The 24,472-nt window shown below is 45.6% G+C and overlaps 1 protein-coding gene across 2 annotated transcripts in view; it reads left to right on the top strand.

The window, feature by feature from the left end:
• EYA2 (EYA transcriptional coactivator and phosphatase 2) overlaps nt 1-24,472 on the top strand; it is a 200,504-nt gene that overhangs the window by 136,777 nt on the left and 39,255 nt on the right. For both annotated transcript variants that reach the window (XM_066387608.1, XM_066387607.1), the window contains exon 9: nt 5,945-6,028. In XM_066387608.1, coding sequence (XP_066243705.1) covers nt 5,945-6,028 — 84 coding nt within the window. The remainder of the gene's footprint in view (nt 1-5,944; nt 6,029-24,472) is intronic.

Below are 24,472 nucleotides of genomic sequence, written 5' to 3'. Positions count from 1 at the left end.
GCCCATGAGAATCCGCTGGGGGGCTCTGAGAAGTCTTTGCTCTCGAGCTGGACCCCAGATCAATTCACTCAGGTTCCTCGAGGATGGGTCCCAGGTATTGGCATGTTTAAGCTCTCCAGGTGATTGCAGTGTGCTCCCCAGGCTGATGGCTGGTCTGAGGGACGCACCAGTCTTGACTGTAATAAAGCAAGTGCAGGATTATTGGTCAGGCACTGCCATTTTCCAAAACAAACAACAGCATGAGCGAGGGAGAGGGTACAGAGGCAAGATGGATGCCAAAAAAAAAAAATACACACTAAACACAAAAAAAACAAAAACGGATAGAAACAACTGTCATCTGTCAAGGGAGAAAAACAGGCATGTGCCCCTAGTCTGTACTTCTTTGCGAAAGGCCATCATGTGTTGGCTTGAGTGTGCTGTGGGCATGTGTGTCGTATTTCAAAGCCAGTGTCAGTGCCGGGAAGTCCAAACGCATCATCGCCACATCCCTATTCGTAATCCTGTCCAATCTAAGCAGCAGCCACAAAGCTCAGCCCGCAAATTCAGAAGTAACTAAGAAATAGTGTTTTCATTATTTTCTTAAAATCGAGGTAATTTTGACTCTGAGTCCCCACCCCATCCGGGTAGTAGGAAATGTCATCTTAGTATTGGGGCCCCTCTCCTCCCAGAATTGTATGAGAACCTTGGGTTCAAGTGACCTCAGAAGACAGAACAAGAGCCTCTAATATCCAGTGTGGCTTGGTCACTGCCACCTTCCTCCCTGTCGGTACCTGCAGTGGTTACTGAAAGTCCAGCCATTCTCTGGGGTTTCCATGCCATACATCAGGCACAGAAATCATTGTTGAGGACAAGAACCTTGGAGTAGTCACTACAATTCTTTGGTTGTAAGCAACAGAAACCAGTTCTGGTTACTTAAGCCAAAAAGAATTTACTGTAAGGACTGCATGACATTAGGATTAGAAAGAATAGTCACAACAGCTGTGCTGAGGAATCCAGGGGACCTTCAGGGTGCCAGCCCCCTGCTGGAGAGTAAACTACCTGATTCTAGTGCCATTTCGCCCGTGTTCAATTCCAAGGGGACAGCATCCCACTGGCCTGGCTTAGCGCTTCTGCTCGCTCCTGATTGACATCCCACTAAGACAAGACAGCCCACAATGGGAAAGGAAGAGGGAAGAGGGGTGCTCTTACCAGGAGGGGCTGTACGCTGGGGGCTCGAATAGCAAATGCTCACTGCCAGAGCACTTGATACTTAGCCAGTATTCACTGGTAGGACTATACTAGTTAACCAATATTCACTAGTAAGGTTATGCCAGTTAGCTAGTGTTAAGTAGTAAGGCAGTACTAGTTAGCCAATATTCACTAGTGGGGCTGTATCACTTAGCCAGTATTCAGGGCTGTAGTGATTGTTTGCAACTGGTGTCTGTTTCCAGTCATCCTAAGTGTTCAATATTTGTAACATCACACTTGTCCCCTACATTTGGTCACCCTCCAGCAGCCATCTCCTCTGAGGGCTGACCACCCCGGGGACCTGCCACAGAGCAAGTGTTCCCGCTGCTCCCAGGACTATTCTCAACCCAGAGGATTTGTTCTTCTTTTCATTTAATTTAATCGAGGAGATTTTGCACAACCCTACAGCAAAAGGCAAGAGGAAAATGTATGGATGTCAGGTTGTCCTTGCTTTCTGCACCTCTCGGATTCCTGAGGATTTTCTACCAGCTCGAAGCTGCAAAGCTGTAGAAATCACGGAGAGCAACACATACTTTAATATTTTAAAACAATTATTCGGTCACCTCACCTAGTTTCTGCTCTTGGTAGGGGACGGTGGGGGTAGAGAGACATTTTACCGTTAAACTGAGAAGGAGGCGGAGGGGGCATGGAAGTCAGGGATTATGGGGTGATGTTATTCTAGAAACATCTGCTTCTGGATTCCAGAGTAAGTACCGCTGGGCAAGATCGGTTGAGAAGGTGTGAGCTGTGTTTCACTTCTGCGCTTAATGTCAGCAGGGAGGGTTTGCACGGGTCGCACCTCTTAAGTCTTTGGCAGTTTTGCTAATGACCGAAGCCCATGAGAGAGAAATTATGTACAGAAGTGGAGAGAAGGAAAATTGTGTGTATTAGTTTAAATCCCCCAGCTGCAGGTGCCAGAAACCAACCTGAGCTAGCTTAAGTGAAAAAGCAGAATTTATTTTAAGGATCCAGGGATCCTCGGAGAACCCTCGGGCGGGGTGCAGTGGGGTGTCGGGATACTGGGACACAGGTAGATGCGGCTAGGAGATGTCCTCACGCCGTCTCTCCCCACGTGCCAGGGCGAAGGTGCTAGAACCTCCAAGCCATTCTGTCTTTTCGGTGCCCCTGTGCACAGGTTTAGGGGCCACGGCTCACTCTACTTCTGACTGAAGCCAGGTCCTGCCAAGGTGTTCTCTTCCTGCCTTTCACCCCTTTGTTCCTCTCTCTCTCTCTGCAGACTGGCCTGCCTGTCCTCTACGTGTAGCCGCCGCCAACAGTCACCCAAAGACAGTCAGTTTCCTTCTAGGCCCCAATTTTAACTTCCCAAGGAATGGCCTCTGATCCAACTGGGGATAGGGACCCCCCTGAGCCCAAAGCCCAGTGGGCTAGGGAAGAGGGTCACCTGCAGCATGGCTACCGGGAACTTAGCCACTCAGGGTCGAGCACAGGGAGACGGCGTGGTCGGTAGGCAAGCGAGGGAGAGGGACAGGTCTTCGCAGGGGAGGTACTGGGTGAATGAATCAAACCTACTCTAAATTCGAACATATTTGCTGATTTTTTTTTTAATTCTCTTACTAAAATTTCTAAGTTTAACTGCTCCAACCAAATTAATTCAGAAAAATTTGGACTTAGCATACTTACAACCCCAGAAGCCCTCCTCAAAAAAAAACAAAAAAAAACAAAACAAAAAAACAGTGGTTTTAAAACAGTTTTTTTTACCATGACCCAAAGTAGGAACTATACTTACTATGATGGACTAGCTTAGACATATACGTAAATATATATATAATGACCAGAAAATTCACAAAATAATACTCAGGTCTTCTAATTGTGTGAAGAGTCCTGCACTAACTGGCCTTTCTCATTCTAATGACCACCCTTCTCTTCATTGTTAAAGGTGTGGCACATGCTAATGGTAAACACAGCCACTGCACGCTCCGGAGAGATTTAATGGTGATGCAGTCACAATGGCAGGCTATGTAGGTGCACTTGTCCGCCCCCGCCCCACTCCCCCTACCTCAGACCAGCTATATAACTGATCATTAGGCCTTTTGTTCTTAAAATAATAATCCCCGGAAAAATGAGCTAAACCAGTATGAAAAATAAGGTCCAAGATAAATAAATAAGATGAGTGTTTAAAAAAAGTTAATTTAAGAAACAAAACTTTTAAAAATTCTGATTGGTTTTCTTATAAAGATTCAAGATCTTGCATCCTTTTTTTTCTTTTTTTCCCCATTGATTTGAGAGACAGAGAGAGGAAGGGAGTGCAGAAGGAAGGGAGAGAGAGAGAAGCATCAATCTGTTCTTCCACTTAGTTGTTCACTCATTGATTGCTTCTCATATGTGCCCTGACTGGGGATCGAACCCATGACCCCAGCACACAGGGACAACACTCTATCCACTGAGCCATCTGGCCAAGGCCAAGATCTTGTATTTTAAATTAAGTGAAGGCTATTGAGAAAGGAACACTCAGACACAAAGAAAGGGTAAATGTAAGTTTTTAAATGACAGCAAGAATCAAAAGTTTAATAAAAGAGTTGGAAAAGAAAGTTTAAGAAATCTATCAGAACATAGAACAAAAAAGAGAATATTATAAAAAATACTTTCTTTTTTTAAAGATAAGCAATATCAACTTCAGTATGTCTAATTTGACAATTGAAAATTCCAGAAAGAGAGAATAGCAGAAAAGATGGGAGGAAATTAATAAAAATGTGAACAGAGTAAATGATAGAAAGGCCACACCTAAATATATATCCTTATGGAATTTTGAGGATACCAAGTATAAAGAAAAGATCCTAAAAAACATTTAGAGAGAAGAAAAGTAAAACCTACTAAGGACTGAGGACCAGTGGAGCATCAGACTACTCATCAGTCATGCTGGACACGACAAGATAATGGAGGAATTCTTCCAAAATCTAAAGGACATTATTTTTCAATTAGAATTCTGTACCCACAGGAACCATAGAGCAAAATAAAAATATCACCAGATATGCAAGAACTCTGGAAGATTATTTTCCAGGCACCCTTTCAGAAGAAGAAACTTAAGGATGTACTCAAGCAAAACAAGGGAGAAAACCAAGAAAGAGGGAAGTTCAGACCCAGAAATAACAGTAAAGGGACACCTCAGAGCACTAGTTATGCAGCAAGCCTAAAGATGATCCAGACCTTATTGGAGCATTCTCTCACAAAGGATGGACATCTTTGATACAGAGGGTGTGGCTGAATTTGAGATTCTAATGAGGGTACATTATTGAAAATAATAAAAGCAGTTAGGGGCCCTGGCCGGTTGGCTCAGCAGTAGAGCGTCGGCCTGGCGTGCGGGGGACCCAGGTTCAATTCCCGGCCAGGGCACATAGGAGAAACGCCTATTTGCTTCTCCACCCCCCACCCTCTCCTTCCTCTCTGTCTCTCTCTTCCCCTCCCGCAGCCGAGGCTCCATTGGAGCAAAGATGGCCCGGGCGCTGGGGATGGCTCCTTGGCCTCTGCCCCAGGCGCTAGAGTGGCTCTGGTCGCGGCAAAGAGACGCCCCGGAGGGGCAGAGCATTGCCCCCTGGTGGGCAGAGCGTCGCCCCTGGTGGGCGTGCCGGGTGGATCCCGGTCAGGGCGCATGCGGGAGTCTGTCTGACTGTCTCTCCCCGTTTCCAGCTTCAGAAAAATACAAAAAAAAAAAAAAAGCAATTAATAAACTGCAGCAAAAACAAAAAGTTATTTTAATGGACATGATTATGATTCCTATGGGGACAGACTGAGCTGTGGCATGATTTTATTCAGATGGAGAGCAAGAAAGGAGAATACTATATGTATGACCTTGATGGTCGGAACAGTCTCCGAAAGTGGCTCTGGCATTAGGACAGTGGACATAGAGAAGAAACTGAAATTCTAGCACATTACTTGGCTCTGTAGTGAACAGTCATCACAAGATATAAGTGGTTACCAACTTTTAAAAGCAACATATAGACAGAACACAAAAGTATACTGTAGTTATAAAACCAAATGCACAAACCAGTTTATCCACATTGACAATGCAGAAGCAAGGCTAAAGTTGATAAATATTAGAATGGGGAAGAGGTAGGGAAGAGAGTAGGGACTCGCTATCTATATATTCCAAATTGGGTTTACTATTTTAGCCAAGCTAATCCAAATATCCAAAGCCAATGGAATGAGAAAGAGGGATTCGTATATCTGAAAAATATAAAGCTCTGGAGGAAAGTGGAGATTACCATGAGCTAAACGGAAATCTTTCAGATTGCCAAGTCAGAAGATATCATCTAAAGTTGGCACATCAATAAACAAAGGTCTAAGTATGTTATTTAGAGTTCACCACCAGGAATGGTTTGCTAAAAACAGAAATGGTCAGAAGTCGTTGGACTTACGGTGAGCTGTGAATGTAAAATGGTAATATTTCATTTTGTCAGATGAGTTCTATGATTTTTATTGCTGTTTTGGACTGAACTTCTATTTTGAGCTTTTATGTGGAAGGCAAGCACAGGCATCTTAGTTCTGGCATCTGTTGGGTTGAGAGGAGCCATCAGCACACTCTTTACACAGCTGAGGTTGGATGGGGACACGAGGACTCATCATGAGTCTCATGGTTTATAACTTAAAGATAATGTTTTTCAAGACGTCTTCTTCCTCCAGGGAATTGATTTCTGCAGACGTTAAGTCAGATGCAAGCGAGTCCATTTGTCTCCATTCTCTTCCTCTCTTTTCATCGCAGCGTGTGTTCGTGTGGGACTTGGATGAGACAATAATTATTTTTCACTCCTTACTCACGGGGACTTTTGCATCCAGATACGGGAAGGTAAGACTCCATTTGTCTCTCTTTTTTTTTCCAACATGACGGTCTATCCGGCTGATCTGTCCTGGGAATTGTGGGGGTAGTTTACGAGGCAGCTTCTCTAACAGCTGCCCCTTTGGGTCTGCCTGGGTTGGAGAAAGCCTATGAAATTTTCCCTTGACATGTGAAAATTTAATTAACATCCCCTTCTATTGTCTCCCATGCCTTTTCTTCCAACACATGATGCGTTCAACGACCCCTTGGTAGGATATAAGCTCACAGTCGTTGGCTGGCTGTCTCCCTTCCTTCTAAGAGGGCCAAGGATATGCTGCAGCCCAAACTCGTAATCCTATCTTTTTTAAAAAATGAGACGATGGCTCTTTCTTCTTCCCTGTTTATCTTAGTGTCTCTCCAGCAGAAAAATTTAATTTTCCTTCCGTTTTTCTGAGACGAGGAGGAGGCATTTTGTCAGCTCCAGCATGGCACTTAGCGACAGCATTGCAAATGTATTATTGACAGATTGTGGTGGGGAACCATCCAGTTAGGATTCTGGGCAAATGCTATCGGCTGATTGGTGGCGAATGGGAAAAACAGTGACACCACCTGAATAATGCAAAAGTGGCCCCAATTGTTAAAAGCCCCACCCTGTCGCTTCTTTGCATGTATCCTGGGGGCTTCCCAACAAACCACACGTGGATGCTCCAGACTTACGCCATCTCTTCCGGGAGACAGGTGGGGGTGGAGGGGCGGAGCTTCAGAGGGCTGGCGAGTTACCATCTCACCGAGGTGAACGACCTATTGGCAGCTGCTTCCACGCCTGGGTAGGAACCATGAGACGCACCAGCGCCTGGAAAATATTTCTGTTTCTGTTTAGCGACCAGGAATATGATTTGACATCACCTCATAGCTTTTCCAGCTGCTCGTGTTTTTTATGGGAGTTATAACAAGCTGGATGTGCAATTAGCAAGATAGATTTATCGTCTGCCATTATGTTGTAAAGAATATAAAAATGGTGTTGGTGGTGCAGAAATCTCTTACGGTGGAGGAATGCCGTTAATCTGTCTAGCAGTGCCTGCGGGGAACCCGGCATGCGTTTTTGGACCACGCACAGGTTAGGCAAAGGATGGCAGCATCAAGAGCTGCAGGAAACACCCAAGAGTGGAGCAGGCCAGCATGACGAAAAGTCGGGCTGTTCCAAAGGGACTAGTGCAGGGAGTTGCTCTCTAAGTCAGGGTGTTCTTGGTGTTTCTACCCACGCTGGTAAAGTCACTTCCCCTCAAAAGCATTCCTTCCCTCTTCTTGCGCTTAGATAAGCCACTCTGACGTTCAACAACACCTCATGTGGCAGTCGGCTCTCATGAATTGTATAGGGTTTTGTCATCTTAAGGATGACTTTTTGTGTGTGTCTGTGACCCGCCACCACGCGTGTCGCACCACTGCTCCCTAAACCAAATAGTGGGCTGCCTCAAGACAAGGACAAAGCCCAGAGATGCTTTCGGAACCCCATGCCACCTGGTCTGTGTGATTCCTCATTGCCAGCCATCTCTCTCCAACCCTAGCAGCTAATCCCAGCTACCTTCCCCTCCAGCTCTCTGGTCTCCCAACTTCCGCTCTTGCCCTTCACAGCCCTCTGCGGAGGGCTCACCCTAAAACAATAAGCCTGGTCTTATCATGTCCCAACTTGAAAAACCCATCAGTAGCCTCCCCATTGACAAACCCTGACCCCGAGCTTCCAGGGCCCCTCAGGAGCTGGCTCTTGACCCAGTCTCTAGCCCTGTTTCCTATACTCATTCTGAGTTGCTTTCTGTCCTTGAACCCGCCACGTTCTCTTTCATATATGCTGGGCTTCCAGAAGCAGACATCAGACAAGTGAGTGAGGGTAGTTTATTTGGGGGTAGATTCTAAGAAGCACCAAATGCAGAGTGGGAAAGTGAGACAGGAACGGAAGGCAGCCACTGCGTAAACCGTTACTGCTGTGGGTAACCAGGGCTTGGTCCCACCAGGGACCCTTGGAAGACCTCAGAGTTGACCCATTCAACGAATGACAGCACTGGGATATTTATCTACAGGTTCCCCTTCACTGTGGATTGAGGGCTTCTCTTAGGGTGTTACCTCCCTGCCCTTCCGGCCTTTCCCAAGAAAGCTCTAGGGTGAGGAATCACAGGTGCTAACAGTAGTAGAAAGCCTCTACATGTGCAGGAATGGTGACAGCTGATGAGACTGGGGGAAGAGGCTCATTGGAAGCTTCTGCTATATCTAGAATGTTCTAGAAAGTTCTTTTCAAGGCCAAATCTTATTGATCTTTTTAGTTCCTCCAAGAGGACTTTCTAACCACTCCCCTCCATCTAAATGGTATGTCTCCCCATAACTGTATTTTTCATCTATAATTATAATTAAAATTATGCACTTACTATCTTTCTCCCTCCTAGAATATATGTACCATGAGGGCAGGGACCATGAATATTTTTTTATCAACCCACTAAGGGCAGCGCACAGGCCAGAATTGCTCAATAAATATTTGTTGCATGAACGAATCAGAACGATTTTCTAGAATGAAAGCTGCATGGCGACAGGCACTCTTTTTCCTGTGTTGTCACTTGCTTTGTCCCCAGTGCATAGAACAGTGCCCCCCACAGAGTAGGCATCAAATGAATATTTGTTGAGTAAAAGAAGGAAGGAAGGAAAATAATATCAAAACAAAAGATTTCTAAGTGATGACTGCCGCCAAATTCAGCCTGCAGACATTTTCTGTTTGGCCTCTAGAGTGTTTGAAAAAATGTGCTTTTGTCGCCAGCATTTAAAAATCAGGAGATTGCACAGACCAAAAACAATCTAGATCTCTAACTCTTCTGGAAAAATTAGAAAGTCTGGCGATCCTGCACTCCCAAGAGGCAGCAATCAGCAGGAGCTGAGTAGTGACTGCGCTTTCAGTGGGGGATCGTCCACGGCCCATCCACAGCTCCAGCTGGCCTGTCTGATTTGTTTTTATGGGGCCCTCCTGGCCCCATTGACATTTGAGTTTCAACATTTGTCCTAGAATTACGGAACCACTGAATGTCAGAGCTGAGCTAGAAGGCCCTAGGAGGCCAGCAAGCCCAATTAGTCTCCATTGTACATAATGAGAAACTGAGGCTCAGAGACAGTAAGAGCAACCAGAACAGAATGAGAGACTTCAGGCTCACTTGCCTCCTTATGTGCGCCCAGGAAAACCGAGGTGAGAAGCTCTCAGAGCCCCCAGGTGTCATGTGCCATCTTCATTACTCTTCTAGAATTTTCTACTCCTTCCTCCATCTCTCTCTTAGGTGAGGAATGAGTATTTTTTATTGACTAAATCTAGAATCCTTAGATTCAAAATAACTGTGACTTAAAGAAGGTAGAATATTTCCCTCACCTAGTGATCTGGTGAGGCTGCTACGTAGCACCAGGTAACTTCCACCTTACTCTCTGCCATCCCTGGAGCGTTGCTGTCATTGCCAAGATAAAACATAACTCACTCTCATGTTCGTATTCCAACCAATTAGAAGGGGGAATAGGAAAAGGGGAGTTCACCCCTCTCTCTTTTATTTTTATTATTTTGGTCCGTCTCTTTAAAGACCAGACCCAGAAATTGTGCATATCATTTCTCTTCTCATCCCATTGGCTGGAACTCGATCACATGGTCATATCTAGCTGCAAGAGAGTCTGAGAAATGTAATCTAGTCACATACCCCATTAAAATTCAGAGACTATTATTCTCAAGAGGGAGAAAGGAAGAATGGATATTAAAGGGAAGCTAACAACATCTAGAACAAAGTACCATGTAATAAGAGGAAGAACAATGAAAGAAAAATACTGTGAAAAAGTAAAATTAGTTCTGTTCAAAAGTTTTGTTCAATTGGATTTCTGGGTCTGAAGTTCCAAGGAGAAACTTGGGCTACAGCTATAAACTTGAAAGTCAGAGAAGTATAGAAGATCTAGAGGAGCAGGAGAGTGTGTGCCCCACTTTGCAGAGAAGCTGAGACACAGGGAGGTTATGTAGTAAGGATATTCATAAGAGAACTAAAATACATAGCCTTAACTTTCGGCCCATAGTTCTTTCTCTTTGTGCTTTTTCAGTAGCTGCAGCCATGTGAAGCTTATAAATAGCAAGTATCAGGCAGGACCCTCCGTTTGAAGCATGGAGTATTTAAGCTATAACGGAAACGTACTGGGTCACAAGCAATTAAAAACCCAGGGGTATATGGAATTCAGGTTAGGCTGGATCCAGGAGTTCAGACAGTATTCTCAGAGTTTAGTGTTTCTGCACCTCTCAACCAACTTTCTTCATAGAGTGGCTACCTCTTAGCAATCCCAACTAAAAAAAAAAAAGGAGACCTTCTAGTTCCCAAATTCCAGCACAAATCCCAGGCTCGAATCTCACTGGCTCAAACTGGGTCAAATACCCATCCATACACCAACTCCTGTGCCTCTGATTGGCAAGCCTAGATCAAGAGCCCACTCCTGGCATGGAGAGAGTAGAGAATAAGGTCAGCTCCATCTCAGCCAAGTGAACAGTGCAGGGGAAAAAATGGTCCCCCAAAGGGAACTGAAGTATTCCTTCCAGAAGAAGGTAAAGATGATGGAGGTCCACAATGGGCTCTGGAGTCCAAGACCCCGTGTCCATCCACGCCAAGGACCAGCAGTCATTTGCTCGTGCCCATTGTGTTGAGCACTGTACAGGAAGCAGAAATCATGACAATTGTGGTCCCAGCCAAGGGGGCAACTCACTGTTAGAGAAATAAGACCAACCGACCTAAAATGATTGAGGAATGATTAAAAACAGAGTGTTTGAATTTTAAAACAGAAACTGGGCTCTCTTCCTGTTCCCAGTCAGAGCATATGCTGCTCGAGGCTGTCATCTGTCCACTTCCTTTCCATTTCTTCCTACCCAGTTCTCAGAGCCAGAGCGTCGCTGTGGAGTCTGTACCTTCCCACATGTTGTGGATCCATTAGAGATTCCCGGGAGAGCTGGAGCAGCCAGCTATTGCCACCTCTTTCCTAACCTCTCCTCCCCCTGCTCTGTCCCTGAACTCTACACTTTCCAGCTGAGATTAGGCAAATGCAAGGTGGTCAGGAGTCTCTGCCTGTGGCCAGGAAGGGATTCTGAGAGCGATTAATCAGCAGTTCTCCTGGGGTTCAGAATGGGTCAGCCCAGACTTCTTTTTTGTAACTTGCCTTCGAGGCAGCTCAGTACCGATTGGAAGCTCAACTCTAGGTCCAGTTGCATGTTTGTTTGTTTTTATTTTTTCTTTGTTTTCTTCTTTTCCAAGTGAGGGGAGGGGAGATAGAAAGACAGACTCCCACATGCACCCCAACCGGGATCAACCCCATGACCCCCACTGGGGACCGATGCTCTGCCCATCTGGGGCCATGCTCTCAACTAAGCATGTTATTTTTTGTTTTGTTTTGTTTTGTTTTGTTTCCGAAGTTAGAAGCAGAGAGGCAGTCAGACTCCCACATGTGCCTGACTGGGATCCACCCAGCATGCCCACCAGGGGGCGATGCTCTGCCCATCTGGGGCGTCGCTCTGCTGTAATCAGAGCCACTCTAGTGCCTGAGGCAGAGGCCACAGAGCCATCCTCAGCACCCGGGCCAACTTTGCTCCAATGGAGCCTTGGCTGCGGGAGGGGAAGAGACAGACAGAGAGGAAGGAGAGGGGGAAGGGTGGAAAAGTAGATGGGCGCTTCTCCTGTCTGCCCTGGCCTGGAATTGAACCCGGGACTTCCACATGCCAGGCCGATGTTCTACCACTGAGCCAACTGGCCAGGGCCCCAAGCATGTTTTTTTAATAACTTGAGTGAGATATAATCACATGCCATAAACTTACCATGTTCATGTGTACAATTCAGTGGTCTTTAGGATATTCACAGGGTTGTGCTCCCACCACCATCTAATTTCAGAATGTGTTCATCATTCGAAAAGCAACCCTGTAACAGTTAGCAAACCCTCCTCTTTCTCCCTCCTCACAGGTCCTGACAAACACTTATCTACCTTCCCTCTCTAGAGAGTTGCTTCTCCTAAACCAGTGATAGTCAACCTGGTCCCTACCGCCCACTAGGGGGCATTCCAGCTTTCATGGTGGGCGGTAGCAGAGCAACCAAAGTATAAATAAAAAGATAGATTTAACTATAGTAAGTTGTTTTATAAAGAATTAGATTTAACTATAGTAAGTTGTTTTATAAAGAATTATTCTGCCAAACTTAGCGAAAATCCGACATAAAGTACTTGGTAAGTAATTATTATATGCTTTAACTGGCTGTAACTCTGCTTTATAAATTTTATAAAGTAAAGTTACTTCCCTACTTTATAAATCACCATGACTGTGGAACCGGTGGGCGGTTAGAAAATTTTACTACTAACAGAGATACAGAAGTGGGCGGTAGGTATTAAAAGGTTGACTACCCCTGTCCTAAACATTTGAAATCATACAATATGTGGTCTTTTGTGCCTGGCTTCTTTTACTTAGCATAATGTTTTCCACGGTCAGCCACGTTGTGTCATGCGTCAGTACTTTTCTCCTTTTTCATTGCCACATAATTTTCCATCATACGGTGTTTTGTCTATCCATTCATCAGCTAATGGACAGTCGGGTGGCTGCTACCTTTGGCTATCATGAATAAAGTTGCTGTGAACATTTGTGTACAAGTTCTTGGGTGGACATACATTTCCAGTGCTCTCGGGTATATACCAAGGAGCAGCATTGCTCGGTCATACGGTGCCTCTAGGTTTAACATTCAGAGGAGCTGCCAGACTGTTTTCCCAAGTAGATTCATCATTTTACAGTTCTGTCAGCAAAGGATAAGGTCTTCAGCTTCTCCACATTCTCCCAGCCCTTGTTATTGTCTGTCCTTTTGGTTATAGTACTTTTAGTGGATGTGAAATAGTATCTCATTGTGATTTTGGTTTGTATTTCCCTAATGACTAATTATGTTGACTGACTAGTAATGTTTTCTTGTGCTTATTGGCCATTTGTAATCTTCTTTGGAGAAATAGCTACAGTATTCAAATTCTTTGCCCATTTTTAATTAGTTTACTTGTCTTCTTATTGCTGAGTTACAAGAATTCTTTATATATCCTGGATACCAGTCCATTAGCAGATACGTGATTTGAAAATACTTCCTCTCATTCTGTGGCTTGTCTTTTCACTTTGTTTATGGTGTCCCTTGAAATGTATAAAGTATTACAGGGGCCAAGGGTTGAAATTAAATTTAAGGAAAGGAGACCAGGGATGGAGGCCTCATGGAGAAGGTAAATTCTTAATCAAGACTTGAAGGAAATGGAGGAAGAGATATCTGGTGGAAGAGCAAAGGGAAGGGCAAGTGCAAAGGCCCTGAGGCAGAAGTTTGTCTGGCAGATTTGAAAGACAATAAGGAAGCTAACGTGGCTGGAGCAGAGCAAGCAAAGGGAAGAGTAGTAACTCAACTGGCTTTTGCTCTAAAGTGGGAGCCGTGGATGTTTGAAACAGAGGAAGGACAGAGTTTGAGTAATATTTTTAAAGAACCCCTCTGGCTGCTCCCCTGGGGAGAATACACTATAGAAGGGCAAGATTGGAAGCAGAGAGGCCAGTGAGGAGGCTACAGTACCAGGCCAGCTGAAAGACATGGTTATTTGGAACAAGTGGAAGAGATGGGGTTGTGAGAAGTATAGCAGTCTTGATATATTTTAAAGAACCAACCACAGATGTGATGTGATTCTTTATTCTCACCGCCTGGGCTGCAGAGACGTCCTGTTTTCTGTCCATGGTCTCCCTATGAAGGGACCTGATCTCCTCCCTCTATTGCCCACTGGTAAAATCCTGTTGGACAAATTCTTTTCTTTTTTGTATAAGTTCACTATATGCCAAGTACTCTGCTGTGAATGTTCTTATAAGTCGCACCTCAGGTGTGGACAGTGAGTTATTCATATTCTTTGTCCACACGAGGCCCCTCTTTTGTTTCACGAAGATACAGATGTGTTTCCTTTTGGACCCACTTGCACCCTTCCGCCTCTGTTCCCCATGGTTTAATGGGGAGCTTTTCGTTAGTTTTCCTGTGGGACACGTAGTTTTCCTTTTGCATGCATTACTGTATGTGTCGCTGGCATCGTTTGGATACCCTGTGCTGCTCCCGTCCCCCCTGTGCACTGTGGTTTTAGGTCCATCCACGTTGCTGTGTGTCCAATTCCAAGACTCTCACTCAGTGCTTCTCAACTGGAGGCAATTTTGTCCCACGGGGACATTTGGCAATGGCATAAACATTTTTGGTTGTCACGCCTCAGGGGAGTGCTACTGGCATCTAGTGGGCAGAGGCCAGGGATACTGCTAAATGTCCTGCAAAACACAGACGGTCCCCACAATAGAGAATTATCCGGCCCCAAATGTCGGGAGTGCTGCTATTGAGAAACCCTATATCTTCCTGCTGCTCTGAACCCAGAGTTCCACGTCTTTCTTATTTCCAGCCCCCAAGGGGAAGACCCCCAGCTCCCCCAACTCCCCACCAGCACAGATAACTACGCGACGAGCATCTCTTAGGGGCCACTCTGAGCTTTACACCTTCTCTCCCACTGCATCCCCACCACAAACGTGTAAGGCGCGGCTGCTCCTGTTATACCCATTTCTGGAGGAGCCGAGGCTCAGACAGGGGGAGTGATTCAGCCAAGGTCACCCAGCGTGGAAGGAATGAGAGCCAAGCTGTAGCCCACTGCTCTTGGGCCACTGTGCGTCTAAGGCGTGCCCCCAGGATTCCTGCGAATGTCCTCAGGGTCAACATTCAAAGTCACCGGAATGAGCTCTTCTGCTTGGCTGTGAGCTGGGTCTGATGTGTTCATAGCTTTATCCCCTGGCACCCGGCAGTGCCTGGCACATCCACATGACAAATATTTGTTGAATAAACAAATAAATAAACGCGTGTGGGCAGGGACTTTTCAGCCTGTGTGATTGCAAGTGCTGCAGAAATGACATTCCGGGGAACCTGCCCTCGAGGGAACCAGTATTCACTCGTGACAAGACAGGGGCCTGTCAGCATCTCTCCAGGGCCGGGGGATGCTGGGTGCCAGCCTGGCCTGGCCTTGCCCAGAGCTTGGCCCACAGCAGGGGCTCAGCAGAGGCTGTGGAGTGTTGTGTAAGTGTCTCCTCTAGGTCCGGAGCCAATGACACTTTAGCAGGTGGGAGGTCTGGGGTGGAGCCAGGCGACCCTTGTTGCCTACCTGAGCAGAATCCTCTCCAGGGCTTCCTACCGCGTCACACTTTCAAAGGGCCAGGTGCCCCACTCAGTCTGAAAGGACCAGAGGATTCAAACTGGCAACCCAGGGCCAGGCTTGGCCTGAAGACAGGTTTACTTGGGCCCCCTGGCATTTCCTTAAGTACTAAAGTCATTGCTAATATTTTTAAATCTGAATATTTTACCTAGATCTCTGGACGTCTCAACTTCTCTTAGCAAATGAAGTCTGACAACATCAGCCTTGAGTTTCCAAAGAGTGGGGACCTGGGGATCCTTGGACAGAACCTGTGCCCCAGGAAGACCTCAGCCCCCTTCACTCCCCGGAGTGGAGTTTTCTGCACGCTACCTGGGCTGGGGCTTGGAGCTATTCCACTCATGTACGGTGCCTCTTCACCCCCAGAGGCGTTTATGTCTGTGACCCACCAAGGCCAGGTTGTGACCAGAGTGTCAGGGAGACATGGGACAGAGATGACTGGTTCCCTCGCCCTGCAGGTCCTCTGTGTGGACTCTGGTTCCCCTCCAACCAGATTCCAGGCTTTGTCAGGTGGTTGCAAACCATGCCTATAGGATCCTCCCAAAGTGCAGGCTCTTTACTTCCTAAAGGTCATCTGTCTTGGGAATCTGTTACCATGATTCTGTTCCTTCAGTGTGGTTTCAATCCCCACCACCACCTCTCCCTCTTCTAACAAATAGAAGAGAAACAGGGACGCTCCTGCAGTGTCACGTCCTTAGCAAAGCCTCTCCAGCCTTCCTGGCTCAGTCCACCCGCCCGATGGATGGCTCAAAACACCAGGGGGCTCGCCTAACACAATCACAAGTGTTCATTTATTGGTGTGATTATTTGATTGTAGAATAGCGCTGTCATCACCATTATTAAAAGGCTGGGACTGAATTTTCAGTTACCAGCCTCACTAGGGCCACACCTTTGTCCCCTGTGGCCTCCCCATTTCCATCGGCATGACAGCTGGATACCTGTGACACTTGGGGATGTTATTCATAGTCTCCCACATGTCACCCAGAGGGACAGAGCCACAGCTGCCCAGAGCAGTGTCCTGCTCATTGACTCACCCTCGTTGACTTCCTTCCTCTCCCCCCTTCCATACTCTGCCACCAGTGCTGCCCAGGGTCACCTCCTAGGTAAACTGCTTGCACCTGAATCCTAGGCTGGGGGGTCTGCTTCAGGGAGACCCAGACTAAGACATCTAGGGGGTCTGAATGCTCAAGACATCTTCATGATTGGTTCTTATTGGAACTGAAACTGCTTGTTGTCAAACCCCTGGCGTGTAACATAAGCCTCTCCTGGCTACCTGAAGTGTGGGCCAGGGACCGGCATCTGTTAGAAATGCAGAGTCCCCGGTCCCATCCTAGAGGAACTGAGCTGGAATAGACATTTAAACCTGACACCCAGGTGATTCCTTTACACATTAATCTGTGAAGCGGGATGTAAGCTATGAATTCGCCTGGTGACAGCTTTTCTCATGGATCCTGCCAGTCTTTGTAGACCTGGAGGAGGCTGGGTAGGCAGAGCCTGGACAGATCTTGGCTCCTGTGCCCCTCCGACCCGCCGCGGCCCTCCCCAGAATTGTGTCTCAGCGGTGCTATTACGTGATTCCGGCTTGGATTCCGGAATCCAATACCCAGCGCCGTGCCATCGGGATTCGATCTGGTCCACTTGGCGAGGCGCAGCGTGGCCTGTCCGTTACCGCTTTACAAACTGAGAAGAAATAAAAAAAAACAAACCTGGTTTTATGACCCCGCAGTTAAAAACTGTTTGTAGAAGTTGCTAAGGTTCAAATCAAAAGTGTCCTCTCTGGAGGACTATTAGTTAATTCGGGAGACCACAGATCCTCTCCTTGCCTCTCTTCCCAGCCCCCGCCCCCTGCCCCGTCTACCTTGAGATGTAGCGCTAATTCATTTCTGCCGTTCAGACATCTAGAGCTTTTCCATCCTTTGACAAAACACAAGCCAAAGTGCTTAAGGACATCTGTTTATTTTATTTCTTTAATGAGAAAACCTTCCCGTTTCTCCGGCTCAGCTGTGTTTATTTACATTGTGTTAGCCATGTGAGGCAAGCACCTTGGAAGTTGAAAGCCTGGCCGGGTCCTCCCTGGCCGCGGCCTCCAGCTCTGAAATGGAGTCAGCCCTGCCCAAGGAAAACAGAGTCCTTGGAACTCTATAAAATAGATTCTCAAAATAAATACCGCCTAATTCACTCGGTAGATGTGGATTAAGTCAAGATGAATACAATTTGGAAAGGATTTTCTGAGGAAGTCGGAGATTTCTTTCCCCCACTGGGGGTTAAACCTTGTATTGAAATCGTTCGCCACCCCTCACCCCCCCCACCCCCCCCACACACACACACTCCAGCTCTCTTTTTAGTTCACGTAAAAGGTATTTAGTCTTTGTGGCCAATAACGACATGCTGGCTTTGATTGGCCCTCTCCAGCGATGATTATTTGCTTTTGTAGAACTAGGGATGGTCACTTCATTCCACCCAGTAAGGGCAAGAAAGAAGCAGACATCTGCAGTTGTCATTCTGGCGGGGGTGGCTGAGGAGGAGGCTGGCAGCTTTGAAAGATGTCCTAGAGGTGAATGACAGTTACAGGGGCCACAGGCTGGGCTGGCTTGGGGCGGGGGGGAACCCTTTGTAGATTTAATCCCCTGTAATAGTGCTTCCCTGAGCCAGGAGGCCTCCGTGCCAAGTGCCTCTGCTTATATATTTTAGAGCATTAAAGGATTATTTCCAACATAAAATATATTTTAGAGATGGTTTTGGGGTTGTCAGAAAAGAGCTCATTAGCAGAGGCTTCCTTTGAAGCCCCGTGCGCTCTGCTGCTTAGAGAGAAACTTCGCAGAATCACTCAATTTAGGTTGAGAGTCTCGGGCTAGCTTACGACTGCTGAGTGCTTCTCATTTTCCGCCCACAAATCTAACAGATGCCAGCTGCTTCCCCAGACATCTTCTGCCAACCTTTTATTTTTCCCCTTCTCTAGCCCTACCTTTCAATGAATGTTGAATGGCACCTGAAAATAATAATAATAATAATAATAATAAGAGGGATTTAAATCTTCTACGCAAAACCTACAACAAATTGTCAATTGGGTTAGAGTGAGAAGCCCTTTTGTCCTCTGTAAGTATAGGGGTTGCTGCTCACGATGGTAAGTGGTGAAAAGAAATCCCAGGCACCCTGTGAACCTAAATAATGGGAACAATTTTCCTTTACACTTAACTAGCAGGTCGAGAAAGCTGTCTCCCCCAGCGCCCCACCTGCACTGTTTACGGTACTTATTTCCCAACAATAGGGCTCTTGAGCTGTCCAGAGATCACTGGAAATCCCGTGAGGCTTTGGTGATGAGGGTGTCACTCGGTGAATGGCAAGAAGGTGTCAAGGCGGTTGTATTAGGGGTTGACTTTGACAGGGAAATAGGAGGTCTCCCCCCACCATGCCTGCTTCTCACACTTCCTCTGTGAATTAGTGAGATTGGGGGCCTCTCTGAGAGCAGAGGCGGGGAAAGGTCTCATGCAAGTTCCCCCGATGGAGCCTAAATCAAAGGAGAAACATGCAGTTTAAGCATCTCTTTGGAAAAGTCCATCCATGGACGAATGGATAAACACATCCTAGGATATTCACACGTGGAATATTTTTTAGCCGAAAAAACGGCACAAAGTTCTGATCCACGCTACAAGGTGGATGGACCCCGAAAACATGACACTAAGTGAGAGAAGCCAGGCACAAAAGGTCATATACAATATGTGATTCCATTTATATGCAATATCCAGAATAGGTAAATCCATAGAGATAGATAGATTAGGGACCAAATGCCTCATGAGAATGGAGTTTTTTTCTGAGCTGGTGAAAATATTCTGGAACCAGATAGGGGTTTGCTCCTCTGTAAAATTGTGGAGCAGGAACGGTTCCTGCTCCACAGACCTCAGTAGACCAGCCTAAGAATCATATGTTTCCCAAGGAGCCCTGTGGGTACTGCTGCAGGGACATAGGCTTCCTGCAGCTGGTAAAAGATGAACAATTTTTACTTGAATCAGTAGCATGTTTTTGTTCATTCTTTTTTTTTTTTTTTTTTTTTTCAGAAGTTAGAGGCAGGGATGCAGTCAGACAGACTCCCACATGCGCCTGACCGGGATCTACCCAGCATGCCCACCAGGGGGCGATGCTCTGCCCATCTGGGGCATTGCTCTATTGTGGCCAGAGCCATTCTAGCGCCTGAGGCAGAGGCCATGGAGCCGTCCTCAGCACCTGGGCCAACTTTGCTCCAATGGAGCCTTTGGCTGTGGGAGGGGAAGAGAGAGATAGAGAAAAAGGAGAGGGGGAAGGGTAGAGAAACAGATGGGCACGTCTCCTGTGTGCCCTGGCCGGGAATCGAACCGGGGACTTCCACACACCTGGCCGACACTCTATCGCTGAGCGAACCAGCCAGGGCTGTTCATTTTTTTAATGCCCTGCTCACCTGGTATAACCTGGATATACAGTGTGTCCGTAAAGTCATAGTGCACTTTTTTTTTTTTTTTTTTTAAATATAATTTTATTTTTTTAATGGGGTGACATCAATAAATCAGGATACATATATTCAAAGATAACAAGTCCAGGTTATCTTGTCGTTCAATTATGTTGCATACCCACCACCCAAAGTCAGATTGTCCTCTGTCACCTTCTATCTTGTTTTCTTTGTGCCCCTCCCCACCCCCTATCCCTCTCCCATTCCCCCCTCCCCCCCGTAACCACCACACTCTTATAAATGTCTCTTAGTTTCACTATTATGTCCCACCTACGTATGGAATAATACAGTTCCTGTTTTTTTCTGATTTACTTATTTCGCTTCGTATCATGTTATCAAGATCCCACCATTTTGCTGTAAATGTTCCGATGTCATCATTTCTTATGGCTGAGTAGTATTCCATAGTGTATATGTGCCACATCTTCTTTATCCAGTCATCTATTGATGGGCTTTTTGGTTGTTTCCATGTCCTGGCCACTGTGAACAATGCTGCAATAAACATGGGGCTGCATGTGTCTTTACGTATCAATGTTTCTGAGTTTTGGGGATATATACCCAGTAGAGGGATTGCTGGGTCATAAGGTAGTTCTATTTTCAGTTTTTTGAGGAACCACCATATTTTCTTCCATAATGGTTGTACTACTTTACATTCCCAACAACAGTGTATGAGGGTTCCTTTTTCTCCACAGCCTCTCCAACATTTGCTGTTACCTGACTTGCTAATAACAGCTAATCGAACAGGTGTGAGGTGGTATCTCATTGCCGTTTTGATTTGCATTTCTCTAATAGCTAAAGAAGATGAGCATCTTTTCATATATCTGTTGGCCATTTGTATTTCTTCCTGGGAGAAGTGTCTATTCATATCCTCTTCCCATTTTTTTATTGGATTGTTTGTTTGTTTGTTGTTGAGTTTTATGAGTTCTTTGTATATTTTAGATATTAGGCCCTTATCTGAGCTGTCGTTTGAAAAAATCATTTCCCATTTAGTTGGCTTTCTGTTTATTTTGTTATCAGTTTCTCTTGCTGAGCAAAAACTTCTTAGTCTGATGTAGTCCCATTCATTAATTTTTGCCTTCACTTCTCTTGCCATTGGAGTCAAATTCATAAAATGCTCTTTAAAACCCAGGTCCCTGAGTTGAGTACCTATGTCTTCTTCTATGTACTTAATTGTTTCAGGTCTTATGTTTAGATCTTTGATCCATTTTGAGTTAATTTTTGTACAGGGGGAGAGACTGTAGTCCAGTTTCATTCTTTTGCATGTGGCTTTCCAGTTTTCCCAGCACCATTTATTGAAGAGGCTTTCTTTTCTCCATTGTGTGTTGTTGGCCCCTTTATCAAAAATTATTTGACTATATATATGTGGTTTTATTTCTGGACTTTCTATTCTGTTCCATTGGTCTGAGTGTCTATTTTTCTGCCAATACATGGTGCACTTTTGACCGGTCACAGGAAAGCAACAAAAGACGATAGAAATGTGAAATCTGCACCAAATAAAAGGAAAACTCTCCCAGTTTCATACCTATTCAGTGCAGTTCAATGTGGGCTCACGCACAGATTTTTTAGGGCTCCTTAGGTAGCTATCCCGTATAGCCTCTACAGACTCGTCACTGACTGATGGCCTACCAGAACGAGGTTTCTCCACCAAACTGCCGGTTTCCTTCAACTGCTTATCCCACCGAGTAATATTATTCCTATGTGGTGGTGCTTTGTTATAAATGCACCGATATTCACATTGCACTTTGGTCACGGATTCGAATTTAGCGAGCCACAGAACACACTGAACTTTCCTCTGTACCATCCACATCTCGACTGGCATGGCCATGAGCTGCTCCGCTGTATACACGGTGTTACGTCATCATCTGCACATGCTCACATGCTGCCACATCATCCTACAGAAACTGGGAGGGTTTTCCTTTTATTTGGTGCAGATTTTACATTTCTATATTCTTTTATTGCTTTCCTGTGACCGGTCAAAAGTGCACCATGACTTTACGGACACACTGTATTAACAATAATACTTTGTAGGGTCTATGGGGGAGAAGTAATTGAGCTAACACATGTAAAGTGCTTAGAACTTTGCCTGATGCCCAGTAAACAGCTTTTGTAGACTAAATTAATAATAATATAAACATTGTATTTTACATATAATGTTATAGAATAATATAAATAAAAATAATACAATAATAAATGAATAAAGAACTTGCCTTTTGAAGAACTGCATCTTTAGAAGCATGTTACTGGTTGTGTAGGAATATCCTCTCTGTAGAAGTTATGGTGAAGAATACTACCACTAATAAGAAGAAGCAGAGATCTCAGCGTTGATGAGGAGTGTTGGTGCTAGACAGACTCAGCAGCACGCACTTGGTATGAACTTCCATAAACTCCATGCCCTGAAATGCCCCTCGGTCGTGGACATGTTAGGGTGATCATCTCATCTGGGTCTGCCTGGAACTTTTAAACACTCGAAGTCACACGTCCCAAGAACCCCCTCGGTTGGGGCACATCCGGACAGTGGGTTCCCCTACTCCATGTTCACAGCTCCATTTATCTATTTATTTATTGGGGGTTTTTTTGTTTTTAAATTTATATCCTAGGAAATGCTTTAAAAGCTGCTAGACACCTCCAGCTGAAAGAACGTTTTTCTAAGGATCAAGAAATCTAAGAGATCGGGGTAGTTGCATAAAGTCCCCAAAGGTACCAGTTTAGACATCTTTCTTTGTTCTCTTAAATTTGACTGCTATTCTGTCACTTGCAGTCAGCTCGACTCTTTTGTGACTCTGATGACGGGACTTCCCTTACAGCTCTTGCGGCAGAATTCTTGTTAGAGCTAATAGACCCATTTGCTGAGCTAAGAAGGTCTTTTCTGTTTTCTGTGTTCTCCTATGAAACGGGCAAAGAAAACCAGCCTGTTGTTTATTTTAACTTGACTGTTCAAACATGTGAATCAGCCTATTTTTTCTTTACAACCATCATTTTCTTGTCTTCCTCTTTCAAACAAGCCGATCTGTTTTCCAGGAGTTTCCAAGTAATTAAACCCAATTAAAACCATTAAATTCTCTCTTTTAATGACAACTTTATTATTAAAGCTAACCACAAGGAGGAGATTTAACTGGCAAAGCCCTCCATTGTGTGTTAATCCATCCCTAACCTCTGGCTGACACTTCCAAGAGATAAACCCCACAGAATAGGGAGGCTGGTTGAATGAATAGCTTTAATTAATACTTTTCTTCCTTGTGGCAGAGTAATTATTTGTTCAGCTTGTAAACAGCTACTTAGAGGTGATTTTTTTAAAAGACCCAGTTGGCTTGTATAGTGTAATGGCTTTGATTGGTTTTGTGTGTTTGTGTGTTTTTTCTTTAAGAGAGAGAGGTGGGAGAGGTTTCCATTCCAGATAGGTGCAGAAGCTCATTGTCCTGAACGTTGGGATGTCAGGGTAATCACAGGAGAAAAGTGAGGCCAATGCAGGTGGCATGCTGCCTATGTTTGTGAACTGTCTCCAGAGTGGGCAAGTCTGCCCTTTGCAGCAAAAGTCTGCAAGCCCCGACAAAGCCTCCCCGAGACACAAGCCTGGCTCGCAGCCGTCTGGGCACTGAGATGAGAAGGAAGGGCTGGATGGAAACATGCCAAGCCGAGCTCCAACCCTGCAGTAATCCCCTGACCTTGCCTTCAGGTGGCACCTGACAAAAAGACAGCCCAGTGCAAGTGCTGGATATGGCCAGCGAGCCCCCAAGAAGCCATTCTGTGAATGAGGACCCGCCACCAGGAGAGCTTGCTCTGAGCCCGCCACCCATCTGAAGAGCTTTCCACGGATGATGTATCGGCTCATGGACTCTCCCTGTTACCTTCGGAGGGAAATGCTACAGCTGCCCACATCGTATGGATGAGCAAACAGGCACAGCCATTTGCCCAAAGTCACACACTTTCTGGCAGGAAGACCCGAGCCCGGGTTTACAGACAGGTTCCTGGCTGCAGCGTTGGTCCTGAACCAGACACTGATTCACTGCACTTGGAGACAGGAAAACAGCCTCTTCCGTTCAGCTACTCGGGGGATTAATTTTTTTTTTTTAATTTAGCTCATCACCTAGTTAGAAAACCAATTACATTAATAAGGTTGCCCCACTCTGTAAGGACAAAGTTGACTGACACTAAGGACCAAGCCTTTTGATTATTTTAAAATCATTTAGAGCAGTAGTTCTCAATGGGGCAGTGGCGGGGCGGGGGGCGGGGGATTTGCCTCCCAGGTACATGTGGCAATGTCTAGGGACAATTTTGGTTGTCACAACTAAGTGAAGGATGCTGCTGGCATCTAGTGGGTAGAGGCCAGGGAGGCTGCTAATACAAACAACGGGACAGCCCCACAGCAGAGAACGGTCTGGCTCAAATGTTAACTGTGCCGAGGCTGAAAAACCCTGATTTATTGAATGCTCAAATTTTTCATTCTAGAGACATTTTGTAAACACACAAAAGCAATGTTAATGCACCCACCTGTCAGCCCCCCTAAAGAACTGGGCCAACCTGCTTCTTTAAAAATAATTAGGTAATTATCTTAGTGATTTTGATGGTTAATCAGGCCACCAGAACCTTTTCAGAAACACCCTTAAGGAGCTAACAGTTCTCACCCAAGCATTAGTTAGCTTCGGATGAACTTGCTCACACATGACTGACTGCTTGACGGCCACTTCCCAAGTCCCAAACGCCAACCTCTACTTGTTATATCAGTTTCCTTCCAGGCAGCCTCC

The sequence above is a fragment of the Saccopteryx leptura genome, chromosome 5 (genome assembly GCF_036850995.1).
Source record: "Saccopteryx leptura isolate mSacLep1 chromosome 5, mSacLep1_pri_phased_curated, whole genome shotgun sequence".
In the NCBI taxonomy this organism is placed as follows: domain Eukaryota; kingdom Metazoa; phylum Chordata; class Mammalia; order Chiroptera; family Emballonuridae; genus Saccopteryx; species Saccopteryx leptura.
Note: the sequence above shows the minus strand (reverse complement) of the source record. Positions and strands in the feature narration are given on the sequence as shown.